The sequence below is a fragment of the Mus musculus genome, chromosome 2, assembly GCF_000001635.26.
Source record: "Mus musculus strain C57BL/6J chromosome 2, GRCm38.p6 C57BL/6J".
In the NCBI taxonomy this organism is placed as follows: Eukaryota; Metazoa; Chordata; class Mammalia; order Rodentia; family Muridae; genus Mus; species Mus musculus.
The window spans coordinates 65224207-65242704 of NC_000068.7; the positions used below are offsets into that span (position 1 = coordinate 65224207).

Here is an 18498-nt window from a genome sequence, read left to right on the forward strand (position 1 = left end):
GACTTATAAATCAAACGCTCTTTCCTGTCCCTATTCAAACAGGAATGTTAACCCTGTAAATAAGAACAGCGTCTCTAGGTCCTGTTATGCTTGGCCCATAGCAACGGCACTAAAAATTGTCACCTGTGGTGTTAAAGATTATAGTTAGTATAATTTCAGAAGAATGATCATATTTCATAACATAAAGCTAGACTGAATCTCAAGAGTGACAAATCTACACCAGCGACTTTATAACACTCCGTCTAACAGCATCTTAGCAGCAGCCGACTGTCAGTGCTTATAAAAGGGAGCAGTTACTCCCCCCCTAGTACCACACATGGAGTGTCTCCTTCGTTACTAGGTAAGCAAAGTCCCTGTTTCCATCCCCAACATCGACCTAAGACTCAAGTTCCCACAAATTCAAATGATTCCTATGGAGGAGCCAACTGTTGTTGGTCATGCTCACAGTCAACTATTGGATGGAGCACAGGGCCCCCAATGGAGGAGCTGGAGAAAGTATCCAAGGAGCCAAAGAGATCTGCAACCCTATCGGAGGAACAACATTATGAACTAACCAGTACCCCAGAGCTCTTGACTCTAGCTGCATATGTATCAAAAGATGGCCTAGTCGGCCATCACTGGAAAGAGAGGCCCATTGGTCAGGCAAACTTTATATGCCCCAGTACAGGGGAATGCCAGGGCCAAAAAATGGGAATGGGTGGGTAGGGGAGTGGGGGGGGTGTGGGGGACTTTTGGGATAGCATTGGAAATATAATTGAGGAAAATACGTAATAATAAAAAAAAGAAATTAAATTAAAACCTGCTATTTACACAAAAGTAGCAGCCAGGAACACAGGCCTCAGCTTTTTCCCATTTCAGAGGAGATGTAAAAATACATTGTGAACGCTTTGTAGCAAAAGGTAGAGTGTGAAGCAAGAAGAAAACCTGAATACAGGCCAACGGGTAAAGCACAACAACAACAACAACAGTATAAGGCTCTTTATAAAGAACAGGAATGATTGCTAAAGTCTACTAAGTTTATAAAGAAGAAAATAATATGCCAACACACATTTGCATATGACATGGCTTCCCGTGCAGGGCATAAGGCCCTGGAGCACCTGAGAACAGGCTCGTGACCATGAAACAAAATCTTCATGTTATGGAATTAACTAAACTTTTACATCTGATTCACTATGAAATGTTATTTCTGTTGGAGACTTTATTGTGGCTAGAGTGATGGCTTAGCAGTTAAGAGCACCCACTGCCCTGACAGAGGACCTGAATTTTGTTCCTAGCAACCCACATCAGATGCCTTACAGGCTACCTGGAATTCTAGCTCCAGATCTGTTTTCTGAGGGCACCTGAACTCACATGTGCCCATAAACAAAAAACTCACATACAGACACTTAAAAATTTTTAAAGACAATTTCACTGGTGTGCTACCACTACACTCTATTTACTATTGTGTTGTACACTGTTTAAATTATGCTTGTCATGTACATCTGAGAACAATTTTAACTTACAGTATCCTACCAGGATTCCAAACAAATTGTAAAAGTAGAGCTGGCCGTAACCAGCCATGAGGCCCTGGGTATGCTTCCCAGCAGGGGTCAGAGGGAACAGATAGGAAATGCTCATTTTCTTGTTCCTGGATATTTTGATTTGTTTTGGTTTTGCTTGTTTCAAGGTTCTGTTATTGTTTTTTGTTTTTTTTTGTTTTTTTGGGGGGTTTTTTTTTGGTGTTTTGTTTTGTTTTGTTTTTGAGACAGAGTTCCACACTATTGCTTCAAGCTGGTCTTGCCTGAACTCACTGTAATCCTCCTGCCACAGCCTACCGTGTGTTGGGATTATGGGTCTAAGTCACTTGTCACACTGGGAATGTTAATATTAACCCCAATCACCTTGTGGGGTAAGGGGTCTACATGGCAGAAATGAAGAGGCTGGAAAGAGTTCTCTCACCATGATGTCATTTCATGTCATTTATATATGCCACTGACTAGAAAAACAACTAGATAAATGGCACAACCCATACACACTAAGGAGTTACCTTTGCTGACACAACTGTCAATTAGACTAAGGATTAGAGCCTCTCAGTCCCATAGTACCTTGGTTGTCATGGTGACAAAAATACTGATGTAACGAATTTGTGAGGGAGAGGAAGAGAGCTGAGAGCTGTAACTCAACAGCTTCAGTTTTGGTCCCTGGTGGTAGGGAAGCTATGCGTGATTTCTGGATAGCCAGACCCTGGCTAAGGCTCCAACTTTGAAAGACCATGGAACAGAGCTAGAACCTGAAACAGCACCAGGCTACAGCCCTCAAAGTTTATAGCCCTTGTGAGCCAAATATCAGCTAGCCTAATCCCAAAATATCCTTCCAAAACTGTGCTACCAGCTAGTGACCAAGTACCAGGAACATGAGCCTATGGGAGACACTTCCCCTTTGAGCCAGACTCCATCCCCCAAAGTGATAGATGTTGTCCTGAAGCAGGGGTACATAATCTTTTACGTAAAACATTCTAAACAAACAAATATCACTGGCATGTTTCACAACAATGAGCCAAACCCTCAGAACAACTTGTTCAGTATCAGAAGAACGTATTTTTCCACCATCAGAAACTGTTACCTTTCATTTATCAGCCCTCTGAATGTAACACGTTCTGCGCTGTTTGTCCTTTTTTTTTTTTTTTAATCTTCATCCCAAGTACAAATGTGGTCACCCTGACATTTGCATTTAGCAAATAGTGCATTACTCTGCTATCCTAAGCAGAATAAAAGACACCTCTCCCTTCCAATCTCCCTGAAGTTGGTTTCTGAGATAGTTTAAAAATATTAGCTTATTACAAAGGGCTAGAGGAAAGAAACTAATATACACAACTAGTATACAAATATTAAAAAAACTGCATATGAATAGAGTTGTTATCCCAAATTGCAAATAAGTTGCCATTTCATCTTGAAAATAAACATGATTTGTATCTTTAAATTTTGGGACTTTAAATGTATATGCCACTACAAACAGCCTTTCCTTGACAGGGTTAAACTGTTTGGTCTCTAAAACTAAGTTAAAGGCCTCTGTTCTGGACTCCCAAGCAACGTCACCTTTGTCCTCCTTACATGTCCCTGAGAGGATCTGGGAGAGCCTGCATGGCTATGCATCATTCCCAGAAAATGTCCTAAAGCCACAATGGCTCAGCAACTATGTGGTGACTAACTTGGGACAAGTTCCTTACCCACCACCCAAATCACACTTTATGATGAGTAATGCTATAGTCAACAGAAGGTTTGACCCTCTGCTTCTATGCATAAAGCATCTCAGATGCCTTCAATGATTAGAGTGAAATGGCCAGAACTTTTACAAACTGCTGCGTGATAAGAAATCTCTTGAAGGACATGGTGAAGACCAACAGATCAGAAGTTCTGAAATGTTTACCGCTTGGTCTCTGTGGCACTGTTTGTCATTCTAGGTACCCAAACCATTACTACCACTGACGGACTTCACCTTGGTGTACAAGCCATTCTAAACATCCATGCAATCCCACAAACCAAGCTGGGCCTCGTGGGTGGCCTGTAACCTAATGCTTCCACTGGAGACATACAGATCCCTAGGGCTCCATGGCCCAAAACTAAGGAGTGCAATAGAAGACTACACTGACAGCCAACCTCTGGTCTCCATATAAATCCATGTGTCCACATACCCACATGTGCGTGTGCATCCACACTCATCCACCACGCATAAACATTCACACAGAGACATACTGCATCATATGATCACACAATACACACTTTAAACTCGTCTCTTTTCACCCACAGACATTCTTCTCTGCCACTTTCAGCTTGACCCTCTTGAAGCACAGCAAAAACAAATCAGAGTATCTAACTGTTCTCTAGGGATGTAGAATGACAGATCCAAACATAGCAACAAGAGCTAAGAAGAAGGCACTTCCTAGCCTGGTAGGACACTTTGTCCAGAAATGTTACAGCCATCAATGGAGTAACAGTCAGCAGAGGAACATAGTGGGCCAAAGGACAGGAAACACAGATACCATCCTCTTATATAGCAACCTCTTTCATACCAGGATGGGTTTTCCACTGTTGCCTCTATTCTTTTACAACTGTGTATACAGCAAGTGGCAATCGAGTATAAAAGAACAAGGGGTGTGTGTGTATGTGTGGGGGGTGACCAGGTTGCTTCTCTGTTGCTCCACTTTGTTCTGACCCTCTTCCTTTTCCACAAGTGTGAAAGTCAACTCAATGGTTCCCATAACTACCCTGATGATTCCTGATTTGATTGGTCTAGAAGGCGTAGCGCATCCCAGAGAGTCCAAAATGCAAGGGTCTCGGTCATTTTCCCATTAGCAGCTCAATTTCCTGTTATTCGAGAATATTTGAACTGACTGACACACAACTGCAACAGCTGTTAAAACGCTGGCTGGCTACCATTGGTCCCCCTGGGCTCATCTAGTGCTTTCAGACTTCTGTTTTTGCAGAAATAATACCCTGACAACAGAGTAGACAGAAAGAAATCTTCCAGGCCTGGCCATAAATTCCTCACCTAAGGTTCAGTGCCTTAACTACTTCCTTAGAAATAGATCATGTGTTTACAGATGCTACGGTATTAGGTCATGAACGGAAATGGTGTGATTTTAGCAAATACACCAAAATGCAGTCAATTGCTTGGTGTTTGTGACAGTTAAGCTCAACTGTCTGCTTGATAAACTGTAGCATCACCTGGATGACTAGCCATTCCACAGACCAACATCCTGCACTGTATAAAAAAGACAGCATGAGCTAAGGATGCCCCATCACTCCCTGCACTCCAGGTGTAAACATAAGCTCCTCTTGTCTTGACTTTCCCACCACGAGGGCTGTACCCAGGAACCATGGACCTGACTATATACCCTTTTCTCCTCAAGTTGATTTTGTCAAAACATTCTATCACAGCAACACCAAAAAGAAGCCCAGTATTAAGGTTTCAAGTTGATCAGACTGAGAACTGAGGTTTTCTACAACGGTGCCATCACTATCCTAATAGATCATAGTACTTTGGCATTTAATTCTTAAAGTCAGCTTACACAAAAAAATCAAAATCATTCCACACAACCATATGATGAAGCCCAATTATGCGAACTCAAGTTCACGATCAATAATATTTCAAAATCTTGCCTCTAGAATACTTGAATCATTTCCCAAAAATCAAAATTCATTGCCACGGTTTCCAGATGTTTGGAAATCCATACCCGAATCTTTAAATTCATACACAGCATTGTGGATTCAGTCTATGAAAGGCCAGGAACCACAGGACCAGCCAGTCCTTAAAAAGCCTTTTCCAAGACAGGCATTCCTCAGATAGGGAGCTTGTGTGCAGAACCGGAGCCCCTTGGCCCTTTATAAATAGTCATGGGAAACTTCATTCTCCCATACTCTTAGTTTGTTTTTATTATAACAGATGGGGAAAAAATTCAGCAAAGCAAAATCATGGAAAAAAAAAGTGTCTCATAGCTATCATACTAACGTTAGCACACTAAAAGGCCGAAGGCTAAAAAATATCTTTAATAACAATAAAAAATGATGGGAATTGTAAAGACAGTTTGACTTAACGCCTAAATAAGTTCAGAGTCAAAATATGTATGGGCTATGTATGGGCTGGTGAGATGGCTGAGCTAGAAAGGTGGCTGCTACCACGGTCAACACCGAGTTCGATTCCAGGAACACACAGTGTCGGGAGAATCTCCGACTCTGCATACATGTATGTACACACACATACATTATATGAATGTAAATTAAACTTTTTAAAAATTAGACAGGAATTCCATCTACCTCGGGTCCATTTTTTTTCCTGGACATTTATTTCTAACATCTCTAACCACATCTATCATTGTTTGTAAAGGTTTTTCTAGCACAGGAGTCTTAAAGTCCAACCAATATAAGATAACAGAAATTAATCCTATATCTTCTAAATGTTAACATTCAAATACATTTGCTAAGGGCCATGTCTAGTCTTCATTTAAAAAAAAATGAAATAAATATACTACTCTAAAAACCCTTTAATATAAGATATATTTTATTTTCTGAATGCTTAAGCCATTTAGAGTCAACTGACATTTGTGTTCAACATTTAAAAGAATATATTTAAAAGAATGTTCTAATTTTAAAAATCAATGTTTCATGTGTTCACTTCCTAAGTTAAGTTGGGCGTCAGCCAACTTTTCTATATAAAGCATCTGAGTGTGTAAATGTTTTTAGCTTTGCAGGCTACAAGATTATAATCTGGTGGATTCAACTTCACTGGAAACACCGTGGCCAAATGCATAGTGCCAGTTAATTCAGCTCCTTGAATACACAGGTAGAAAACAAGCAATTAATATTCAGGGAATGCCTAGAGTCAAAAACCAAAACCAAGCAATTATTTTTCAAAATCATTCAAAGCACTTAAAACAGATAATTCTTCCAAGAAGGTAAAGAAGTAGGCAAAAGAAGATCCCAACTGAAAAGCTACATGAAGTCATTAACCATTAGGAAATCATGAACCAAGACCAGGATGAGAGACTTTGTCATACCACTAGGACGGCTACTATTGGCCTAAGAGGCAACCAGAAAATTATAGTTGTGGAAACAGTGAAGAAATTAGGAGCTTTATCTATTGTTAATGGGAATGTAAGATGATATAACCATTAAATAAAACACTATAGAAACTCCTCAAAAAATTAATAAGTGCTAGGCATGGAAGCACGTACTTGGAATCCCAGGATTCCAGAGACGTACTGAGTTTTAAGAAGCCAGAGCTACAGAGCAAGACCCTGCCTCCAAACCATTAAAATCTAGTTAAAAACTAGAGCCATGCTAGCACACACCTATGTTCCCAGGATCAGGACGCTGAAGCAGATCTTGAGTTCAAGTGCAGTCTGAAATATACAATCAGACCCTCTCTGGAAGGAAGAAAGGAAGGGAAGAAGGGGAGGGAGGGAGGGAGGGAGAAGATACCAATTCCACATCTTATAACATATCTAAGGGTTAAGAGCTGGATCACTAAGTGCTACCTGTACACTCAGACGTATAACATCACTACTTATGGTAACTAAAATCTGGAAGAAACCAAGCACCCATAGACGGATGGCTGAATCTTTACATGCAAACATATGTTTAGCCAACACAAAGGGATGCAGTGTTCGTACGAGCTAAAACGTGGAAGGCAATAAGCCATGTGAACTAAGCAGATTACAAAAGACTAGATCCCACTTACGAGAGGTGTTCAGGATGGTCAGAATCATGGCCAAAAAGCAGATTGGCTGCCAGGGGCATCAAAGGGGGAAGCAAGTTTGTATTTAATGGAAATACACTTTGTCTTAACAGAACAACGGGGGTGGAAAAGGGGGTGCAATATGAATATGCTTAATAGAACTAAATGTACACTTTCAAAGATTTTTAGATAGGAAAGTTTACACTGTGCGGATTATTTACTACAATTTAAAAATGAACAAAGGGAGAGAAGCACAGGCCGAGTCCCGTCTTGGCCGGCAGGTCACCATTTGTCAGGGCACAGAGTCTGCCAACCCATGAGGTAGGGTACAGGATCTAAAACTCTAAGCATAAGCCAGACATTAAGTTGGCACCAAAGTACTGATTGTACCTAATACCATGTTTCCTTTTTCTTCCCTACTTGGTACGGATTAATTTCTTTAGCAAAGCACTTACGGTTAGGAGCCAATTTCCTGGTGTCATCCCCCAAAATTATTTTATATATTTGACCAACTGAATTAAAAGAGGTCTTAATAAAAAGATGGTTGGCACTGCTATGTTGATACATCCTACGGACTTGCTACTCTATTTCTCTCTACCTCCATAGGAGGAAATTAAGACTTTGAAGAAGAAAATATACATTGTTCTACTGAACATGTCTCTCATTTGGTAAGCTTGCTCTCGTGCACTTGTACGCTTGCATGGTCTGTGTCTGTCTGCCCCTCTGTGCCTCTGTCCCTCCACCACCACCCCTTCCCAGAGCTGAGGACTGAACCCAGGGCCTTGCACTTGAACCCAGGGTAGACAAGTGCTCTACCACTGAGCTAAATATACCCAGCCCTGGTAAGCTTTCTTACTTTTGCAATTATGCAAACAACTTCTCATACAACAAGAGGACTGCCGTTTACTATGAATACAAGTTTTACTGTGAGTTTGAAAACAGAATTTGCCAGATAATTTACTATGAGTTTCAACACACAGCCCAAGTATCTAATCTCCTTGTTAGTGTTACACACTTTTATAGTCATTGGAGTGTGTAGCATTTTTAAAAATATATGATAAGAGACATTGTTTTGAACAGAGAAGGGATAGTCAACTTTGTAGACAACCTGAAATAAAAACTACTTTGAGCCATTAAGTGCAAACCATATCCCAAAGGTAGCTACATGACATAGTTGTAAACTCAATGTCTGATGCTAAGCCTACCCATGAAACAGAGGTTTGGAAACTGGGTCTTGCTTCCAAAATCCACTGCATCTACTGTATCCACTGCAGTTGTGTGATCATGAACATGCTAATTTAGCAAGTATAAGATGGAGTTAGTATACTTTCTCAAAAAAAAGGAAAGGAAATTTATTTTAAGAATTAAAAAATACTTTATAGAAGATGAATATAATCTTTAGAAACTCAAGATCAAGCTTAGCTCCTTAAAAACAGCAATGCCTCCACCCCAAACTTCAGCTGCTGATGCTAATCAGTCACTCTCAAATCTGGTGGCAGACTAATCCTAACCATGCCCTTGGCCCAGACCAAGCCAATCAAACCAGAACAGGTCGATGTGTGAGAAAACACAGGCACTGGTTTTAAAGTTACCTGAGTGATTTTCATGTTGAAACATATGCTAAATATTCAATAGTCAAACTTTAGAACCAATAATGAATCCAAATAGAGGCAGAAGCAGTTGGTAAATCCTTCCTTAATTTTCCTCTCATTAACTCCATTGCTCCCTAGCTGCGAACGTATAAAGTCGGTTTGTTAACATCCTGTCTATTCCAGGTTTGTTTCGGAATCAAGACAGTATGATCCTTCAAAGCAAGGTCGACTACAACTTTGACATTTACATTTTGAAAAGTCAACCGAGAAGCTTATCTGGGTGAGTAATGATTGCCGGCGTAGGCGCACGATTTCAAAGATAAAGTCTCAGGCTGAGATCAGCAAGCACGTTGCTTTTTCTCAGTGATTAATGCCGCAACACTACAGAGGACTAACACGCAAAGCTTGGATAACTTTCCTCTAGGAGAATAAGCACACTCTTCTTTGTGGGGATCATGTCCCAAGTCTCCCATGGATGCCTGAAACCGTAGCTGGTTCTGCACCCTATCCATACTATGCTCCCTATACACACACCTACCTCAGATAGCTTAATGTATAAACTAGGAACAGTGAGATGCTAGAAACCATACCTAGGAAATAGAATATCACTGTAACAAAGGTAACATGAGGTGATTGTGTCTCCTTTAAATCATTGTGTACTTAAATTTTTTTGGCATATCTGAATTTTCAGAATCACAAATATTGGAAGGATGAGATCATTATTAAGTAAAATGATGAGGGTTTTCTTTTCTGGTTTTATTATTATTATATTTGAGACCAGGTCTCACTCTGTATCTGAAGATGGCTGGAACACAGGACAACTGTTCTGTCCCAACTTCCCAAGCCCTGGTATTACAAGCATAAGATACCAAACAAATAATGCTTTCTTGACCCTAAAACACTATTGTGCTTTGAGTTGCTTGATGTGATTTCCAAGAAGGCTACCAAGTGACTTCGGCCTAGGAGACAAAGTATGGGTAGACACTGCACGGTATACTAAACAAAGGCATCTCTTATGTTTGGTAAAATGGACAAAAATCAAGATGGCACAATACCATGTTACTAAGAAAGAATGTGACAACACTCAACAAACTGTTCCTCTCTGGAATGTTCTATGTAATATTTTGGGGTCATCACTGACAACAAGAAACTCTTAACTAACACTGGATATCGACAGCAGAAAGTAAAAATCATATGTGGTTACTACCTTCACCTCTAAAACCTTTCAGCTCTTCAACCTGTGTCTCAACAGGGCTCTTCTTCTCTTCCAAGACACACCAACCTAGCATTTCCAACCAAGGAAACTAGTAAACAATTACAGCTTTCATATGTCACAATACAAACTAAACCAGCTAACTTTCATCTATGTGAAAACCTATATAATAGACACACATAGATGATAGATATCAGATAGCATACATATATGTGGATATATATTATGTGATATCTATGAATGTTCAGAAGAAAACTTACTTAAATGAATTCAAAATACTACAGTTAATTTGAGCAGAGATTTGAGACCTGGACAGCTCCTACACTCAGAGCAGGTTCTAAAAACACTCACCATGATGACTGCATGCCACTCAGAGAAAACAACTCTATCGTCCACAGCTGAGTTAAGCAGTAGGGAGCTAGTTAAGGCATAACCAGTTAGTTGTTTACAGCTAAATCATTACTAGGCTACAAGGCTCAGTTACTATGATTACGTTCTGTGTTAGGTTGGGTCTAGTGGAATAAGTGACAGAGCCCAGTTCAAATCAATTGCTTTTTGCAACTTTAAAATCGTGTGTGTGTGTGTGTATGTGTGTGTGTGTGTGTGTGTGAACATGCAAACTTTAATCTAGCCTGGAACCCTAATACACATAAAAGCAATTTGCAAGAGGGTGAGATGGGAATATCCAAGTTCAACGCTGGCCTCCATTTTGTGGGACTCATCTCAAAACAAACCAACTCATGGGGAAAACGAACATAAACATTGAATCTCAAAGTAAAAACACCAGAGCTGTTGGAATTCTATGGCTTTGAAGTCTAAACTCAGCAGCATTTTTTCAAAATCAAAAGCCAAGCCTACAAGACATCCAACAAATGGTCAATGGATGCTTATAGGCAATACTGAAAAGGAGAGCTAATAACGTCACCACCTTATTAGGGATTGAGGAGGTGAACCAGAAGCCACCGTAAACCCCTGAGGAGGTGTGAGGACTGGAACAAGACCCCTTCACTTCAGGGGTCTTTTCAGCAGGAGTCCATGAGGCAGCCACAACATCTATGCAGATGAGGCCATGTCTCCCAGGTGTCTCACCACCACACTATGTTAAATGTGAGTTAAGTCTATGAAAACACTGAAGAAAAACTTAAACCATCACATTTTTACTTACATATGCAAGCTTACAATTTTTAGAATGTTTCAAAGCAACAGTAACCAAGAGGCCACAGAGTATTTTTTTTTCCTACAATAATGTTATTCCCCTTCCCCCTAACATCTTATGTTACAATATAATAATACCTGTGATTAGGCATTCCTTGAAGAAAAGAGGCCTGTTTAGCACCAGCTACAGAGACTAAAAGCCTGAGCTCAGGGCAGCCCTGTATGTTCACCAGGTGAAGGCTTGCTAGCCGCACCAAAAGGCACAGGTAGCAAAGTAGGAGACCATAAGACATGGAGCAGAAGGCAAGCAGAGAAAGCCAGGCTCACTTTACAACAGTATTCTGTACCCATAACCAACCCACTCCCGTTAATCCCCCTTAATGACCTTGTCACACCTCTTAAAGGCACCGCACCACCAATTCCGTTATGTAGGGGAGGGGGGCAAAGTTTCAAACTTAGGAATCTCCACAAGATCTAAACTATATAAACTATAGAACTCTGTTAACCATTCAGCACCCATATGTTAAAACGTAGATTACTATTACCTTAGTCAGAAGGCATTCAAATCAATTAACACAGTGAGCAGGCACCCCAGACCTCAGGTTTTACTAATTGGCTCAGTAACTCAAGCAAAGAGCTTCCTCCTCCCCACCCCCACCCCCACCCTTGTAAAATATGAAGCTGCATTGATTTGCCCTTCAAATAACCTGTTACAACAGAGTAAACCTTGGAAAATTACAGACAACAGAGGACTTCTTTTGAACAACAATATCCACGGATAAGAACTAAAGTAGGCCTCACCAGCTATTAGGCTATTGAGTCATGATATAATTAGTTCTATAGTAAGGAACCTACCTTCAAAACCAACAATTATATCATATTAGGATTGCACCCTGCACCTCCTAAATACTCTCATTTTCCCACAATTTAAACTTTTTTAAAGGTCTCAATTTTTTTTTTTTTTTTTTTTTTTTAGAAAAAGCAAACACTAATCCTGAATACTCATCAGACATGACAGGCACTTGGAATAGACAAGTGGGAGAGGGCAAGCCACTAGAAGCTCTTTTTTTTTTTCTTAAAAGAATACTATTAGGTATTATGGCAGTTTATTTACAGGAGCATTTTCCCAGATATCTTCCCTGAAGTTTGAAAGGTAAGCACAAAGGTTCTTTAAAATATTTTCCTCTTTAGGGTGCAGTGGTGTATTCCTGTAACCTCAATTTTGGGAGGCAGAAACAAGAGGTAACCCTCAACTATAAATGCAGTTGCAGACCAGCCTAGCCTAAAGGAGTCGCTGCCAAATAAATAAATAAATAAATAAAGTCATCAAGCAATTAAATATATGCATACTTTCAAGGAACTCATTTGTTTAGCCCCCAAGTTCTCAAGCATAAAACCCGGGGTATTCTAGGCTTGTCACTAGAAAGCTCTATATTTCATCACCGAGCTCTCCGGCCTCACCTATTTTGTTTAGAAGAACCGATTCCTGAGCATCTGAGACTGCGTGTTGTGTAAGTGTATTACACAGACACACACGGGAATTCTCTGCTGTTTTCTGAGAGTCTAATTCAGTTTTGTGTGAAAGCTTGTATGACATTAACTTACATTAATCCACAGCTCTGTCTCCAGGCCTTGCTTTACCTCATCCTACCGACACACTTACTCTCCATACGGTAAAAATATATGGAAGGAGACACATTAGTATCTAAACGGTGGAAAGCCGCCCCCCCAAGAAAAAAGTAGCGCTCTACAGCAATAGGGGATATTTGCATGGAGGAGATCGAAATTTAGAGGAAAAAAGAACGAATTCATACACTGCATGTTTCCTCTATGTAAGCATTACACTAAATATCTGTTAGATTAGTCATGTTGCCTTGAGACTCTTCCATGTTTCCTCTAGACAACTGCCAATGCTCGCATGGCCTCTGATGAATAAACATGCTGTGACTTGCTCCTAAGGAAACGCCTGTCATGTTCCAGGGAAAAATGACTTCTTCACTCTTAAACCAGGGGAAAAAAAAAAAAAAGAACGACTTTCATTCATTGCTTACAAAGTCGCCTGTTCCTTAATGTTCCAATTTCCGGAATTTTCATACTCTGCTTAAGGCATTTCTAGGTTCTGATTAACAAAGAAAAAGAGAAACTGGGGGTGCTTTATGGCAAAGAGGCTACATGACAGCAGTGAGGCGGTCTCACCTAGGACAGGGTTGTGTAGCTTGACCATTTACTACGACAAAGGTTATTCTCAAGTTCTCCTTGGCCCTTGCAGGACTACCTGTTCCCACCACTGTTTACCCAAACGTTTAACAGAGTGATGTTTAGCATATTTGGCAGGAAGGCATGCTTCATTTAATATTAACTCACCATGTGACAGCCCCTTCCCTTCCAATCGCTCCTCAAACACGTGACGGTAAAAAAAAAAAAAAAAAAGTATAGGTGTTTGCCAATGCGACTGACTTCGCACTCGGCTTTGGCATCACCAATTGGCCAGAAGCACATACACACACACACCCCCAGTCAGAGGCGAGCACCCCGCCTGCTCCCGGAACTGTCAAGCCGGGCTGACAGCTGGCACACCTTGCTGCGCCCTCCGTGGACTTTCAGGAAGCCCCTTCCTTGCAGTCACCTTGACAGAAACCATCCTCCTGGGCTGGAGCGCTTGGCTGTGGAAACTTTTCCTTCCTTTCCCGGAGCGCGCTTACAGGTGTCGTCCCCCCCGCCGCTACAGAGCCCCAACAAGGGGCCCTTTGTTACCACTTTTGCTCCGGGACTCCTCACCCAACGCCTGCCATTCGCCTGGCCTTCCGTAACCCCGATCGGAAAGCTTGCCCAAAGTACCGAACCCCCCACCCCGACTCGTCCGGGAGGACGCAGTCTCCCGCCCGCGTGTGGGTCGGCCCGGGAGCCCGGCGGCCCCGCGGGGAGCTCGCCTCGGGCAGGTGAAGCGCGCGAGGCCTCGGCGGCCGGGAGGGAGGCTTACTTACCCTGCGGAGCCCGCGGGCTGCATGGCGGGGGTGCGGGGCGCGCTGCGGGGTAGGGGATCCGGGACGCTGCGGTCCATCGCGCTGCTGGCCGCGGCGCGGGCTCGGGCTCGGAGGCGGCGCGTCACTGCTAGGGTGGGAGAGGCCGGCGGGTCAGGGCGGGAGCGGCCGGGCCAAGAGCCCGCCTCGACCCACGGCAGCCAGGGGCGGCCCCGCCTCCCCGGGGCGCTTCCACCTGCCGGTCGGTCCCTGCCCGAGGGCGCCGCGACGACGGCTACAGGTCCCCGCCCCGGCCGCAGCCCGCAGCCAGTCCCGGGCGAAGGGGCGGCGCGCGGCAGCCCGGGCTGTGAAGGAGGAGGAGGAGCGGACCGGGCGCGGGACGGTCGCCACGCCCGCAGTGCTTGGGCTCCAGCGGCCCGCTGCGCACCAACTGAATCCCGTGCAAACTTTTCCGGAGGAGCTGCGAACCACAGCGCCCCCGCCTTCCCAAGCCACTGCCCGCTTTAGGGGACCCGGCCCGTCCAGGCTCCGCTCCTCCCCCGCACGGCTAGCTCGGACGCCCGGAGCGAGCGCGCGGCGGAAAGCGGCCGGCCCCCGGCCGCCGCGCCCGCGCCCCAACTCACCCTGCCCCATGGCCCTGCCGGGAGCCCCGAGCTCGCAGCCGCCTCGGCCACCTCGCTCTGCAGAAGTGAGGGTGACGAGGTCAGCATCGGAGCGAGCAGAGCAGCCAGCCGGAGAGGGGACGGGTAGGGCGAGCGGGCGGGGACGTGGAGCGAGGAGGAATTTCCTACCCCACCCCGCACCCCTCCGCGGAGCACGCGGCTTTTAGGTACCGCGGGGGAGGCCGGTGGAGAGGAAGCGTCTAGGCTGCTCGTTTTAGTCCCCACTGACACTGAGTAGCTTTGGGAAGCCTCGCGAACCCAAGAGGAAGAGTGGGCGGACAGGGAGGCTACCTGGCCAGCAAAACCCCAGGGAGGACCCAAGCTGTAGCGGAAGTGAGGAGAGCTCATGGACCGAGTCCTGCTGATTGACCACCTGCAGTCTGACCTTCGAAGTGCAGGATTTTCTTTTTAACCTTACTGACCCCTACGGTTGCTAGCCCTTAAAAGGCACCTCTGACATTGTGATCTTTTTAATCCCTGGCAGGTTTAAGCTCGTCCAGTCTTCCCAGACATGCCTCTCTTGATGTAAACAGCCAACAGCTGGGATTTGAGGACTGGACGTTCTCATGATGACAGTCTATAAGCTAAGAAAGAACAGCAGAGATTTAGTGGCCTCCTGGAAGTTTCACAGGAATAAAGGAATCTCAGACAGTGCTTGCTTGTTTGTAGTTTCGGTTCCTGCAAGAGTTCTTCTCAGAGGAGACGTGCCACCTGACAACCGGGTGCATATTGTCTCCTTACCCTTAGACCCTTGCCAACTGTTTTAAAGTAAATCATATTGATGAGTCCAAAAGCGAACATCAGGAAATAATGCTAAATTAAAAATATATAAATGGATACCTCAAGTGGCAAATCTGTAGGCATAAAAACATGATGTAGGATAACAAAGGACTTAACATTTTTGGTTCACATTAAAATTAAACTAGTATTTATAACCCGTGCTTAATTAAAGGTTCTTTGTTGCTCATTCATTACAACCACCACCAATAATTTCTGGAACCAAAAGTACTAACTACTACTCCACATAATTGGATTTTGTCTCTTTCCTCTCCCTTGTGGTGAATATGGTCTCAGTACATCTTTGAATATGAAATGGAGGTGAAGATCGTGGTGACTTCTGCGATGACTGTGTTAGAACTCTATCATTAAAAGTTGCTTTTAAATAATTTGACTAATAACGAGGCAATTGTTTGAAATGGATCTGGATTTTAGACTTTAAATAATAACACTGGTTTGACAAGTTCATGAATCCTTTCTGACCGTAAATGGATAAGCAGATTTACAGCTGTTGCATAGACAGGCTGTAAATAGCAAGGAACACTGAAACTACTTAAAGTTTATAACTTTGAATCACAGGATCAAGCACTTAATTAGTTTCAACCTTGATTTATGGCATCCTAGTACTATTATGGATTCCAGTTAGGCTAATCTTTAAGAGATTTTTACAACATTTCGTAACTGCTGAGTGCAATTTTCATGACACCACTTTTCCCTTACATCCTTTTGTTCTTGGGCACCGGGCAGGGTCATACTTTCCACACACTGAAATTGAGCCTACCCAAATGGCTTGCTTGACAAGTGAGATGTTTCATTTCCTGGTAGAATCACGTTAAGGAGAGTGCTGAGCCTGCTGTAACCTACTCTTGTCATCCTGCAGAGATGGGTCAAGATGGAGGTGACACTAAGTTGAAGGATCCTAAATATGTTACACTATTACCCTGAGCACCTCTTCTTGGAGAGGCTCGGGGTTTGCAGCAGAATCCCCCAAAGCACTAATTATCTATTTTGAGATTAAGTCAATAAACTGTTCAGCATCTTTCAGAACCAAGACTATACTTCATATTCTTATACATTACTGTCTATGCTGTAATCTTGTAACTGCATAATTTATCGGCAATGGTAATCATTGTTTTTAAATAACCCCCCTTTTTTTTAACATAATGCTGGAAAACAGCCCCTTCCCAGTCCCTCTGAAAGTTGTCCAAGTCTGTCCAGATGTTGCTCCATTTTCTTGTTTGGAAATCTCCCCTCCAATTTCATCCAATCATCATCAATGCAGGGATTGTCTCAGATATTATCACTTTGGAATAATAGCACGGATAGAAATAGCCCTTTCTCTCTTCAACTGATTTGATTGTTAGGTGGACAACGGCTGCTGCACCTGTTTCAGTTAGCTTTTCATTGCTGTGATCAAAATACCACACAACAGCAGGGGAGTGGGACTGATTTCAGCTCCCAGTTTTAGGGACTTAGAGGTATCTGCTCATCAGGTCAGGAATGGTGTGATGGAGAGCGGCAGTCCATGCATGGTGGCCAGGAAAACGAGAAAGGCATGTGCCAGCACTGGGCTGGCTTCCTCCTTTTTTTCAGGTTTTATTTCCTATGAGCCCTTAACCCAAGAGAAGGTACTGCTCACAACTGGACTGGTTTCCCCACAGCAGTTCATCTTTCTAGAACTGTCCTTGTCCACAGCTCCATGGGTATGGTTTTATTAATCTGGGTGATCTAAGTTCAGGAAAATGGACAGTGACAACTGACTGTTACACAGACTAGGAGGGGTTTGGATAGAAGAGGCTTTGCGCGCACCCTTGTCTTCTAAATGCAGCTCACACCACAGAAGACAGTCTGCAAATATTTGTGGAATAGGGAAATGGAAGAAATCTTAAAGATTTCACTTAAGAGATTTGTTGTGTGACAAAACTTTTCCCCGGGGAGATGCAACACATATCTACTCACCCCAATTAGGAAACCTGAAACAGACCCAAGTACAGATACCACTAAAGTCTGATTTGGTGAACCAATGAGTTTGATTAGGGTTACTTACAGGAGCAGAAATTACTCCAAACACTTGTATCCCAAAAGCCCACCCCATGGAACACACTGAATAGCCTACAGGCAGCTCCACAATTAGGAGATGTCCTTTCTAGGTACGTCAGTTGGTCTAACCCCCTTCCAGACAGCTTGGCTGGGCTCTGCTTCTATCAGGCAGCTCATCTAGTCTCAAGAGTCTTTTTTGCAGACTTTCTTCTTCGTGAGAACCTTCCTGGAAGCTCAGTTTGTCTGAGTCTTCGTAGGCAACGTGGCGTCACTTGATCTGAGAGGAATTCTCTGCTTTTGATTACTCTGACAGGGAAGTACCTAGTCAATCTCATGAGTTTCAGGGACTTCCTGAAGCTCTCTTGAGTTGTTTACTTTCCTGCGTAAGGAGCTTTCCAACAGGATGGAATGCTTTAATCTAGGAAGAAACTGTTAAACAACATTCTTAAAACAAAGGAGTCTAAGAAGGGCTTTTTAGTTCACAGGCCCTGGAGGATGACTGAAAACAACAGATGGGAGGTGAGTTGGCCCTTATAAGGAGGAAACATTGGTCCTTCTTGCTTGGGAGGTGAAGGCAGGAAGAACATAAAGCTCTGCCTTAGCTACATACTGAGTTTAAAGCCAATCTGAGCTACACAAGACTCAAAATAAATGTCAGGTTTTCTGTGCACATCCTTGAGTGATAACTTAGTGATTGTCCGGGTTCTGTAGTAGAACAGAATTTATAAAACACATGCACATACACACACACACACACACACACAGAGAGAGAGAGAGAGAGAGAGAGAGAGAGAGAGAGAAACTCATTACAGTGCCTAACACTGTAGTCCAGCCAGTCTAACAATGGCTGTATACAAATGGAAGGT

At 43.1% G+C, this 18498-nt stretch overlaps 1 protein-coding gene and 1 long non-coding RNA gene across 22 annotated transcripts in view; one reads left to right on the forward strand and one right to left on the reverse strand.

The window, feature by feature from the left end:
- Positions 1–15192, reverse strand: part of Cobll1 (Cobl-like 1) — a 151060-nt gene extending 135868 nt beyond the window's left edge. For 9 of the 21 annotated variants that reach the window (XM_030251742.1, XM_006499722.4, XM_006499714.4 and 6 more), the window contains exons 1-2: positions 14777–15078; positions 14157–14283 (exon numbers count right to left, since the gene is read on the reverse strand). In XM_030251742.1, the coding sequence (XP_030107602.1) occupies positions 14157–14283; positions 14777–14786 (137 nt within the window). In that variant the 5' untranslated portion in view covers positions 14787–15078. Of the gene's footprint in view, positions 1–14156; positions 14698–14776; positions 15081–15106 lie in introns of those variants that run through there. The other 12 variants (NM_027225.2, NM_177025.6, NM_001363076.1 and 9 more) reach the window with 7 other exon arrangements.
- Positions 9440–15990, forward strand: Gm13594. Its single transcript, XR_001783320.2, has 2 exons — positions 9440–13876; positions 15300–15990. It is a non-coding gene; the product is annotated as a predicted gene 13594 (long non-coding RNA).
- Positions 15991–18498: the final 2508 nt, after the last annotated feature.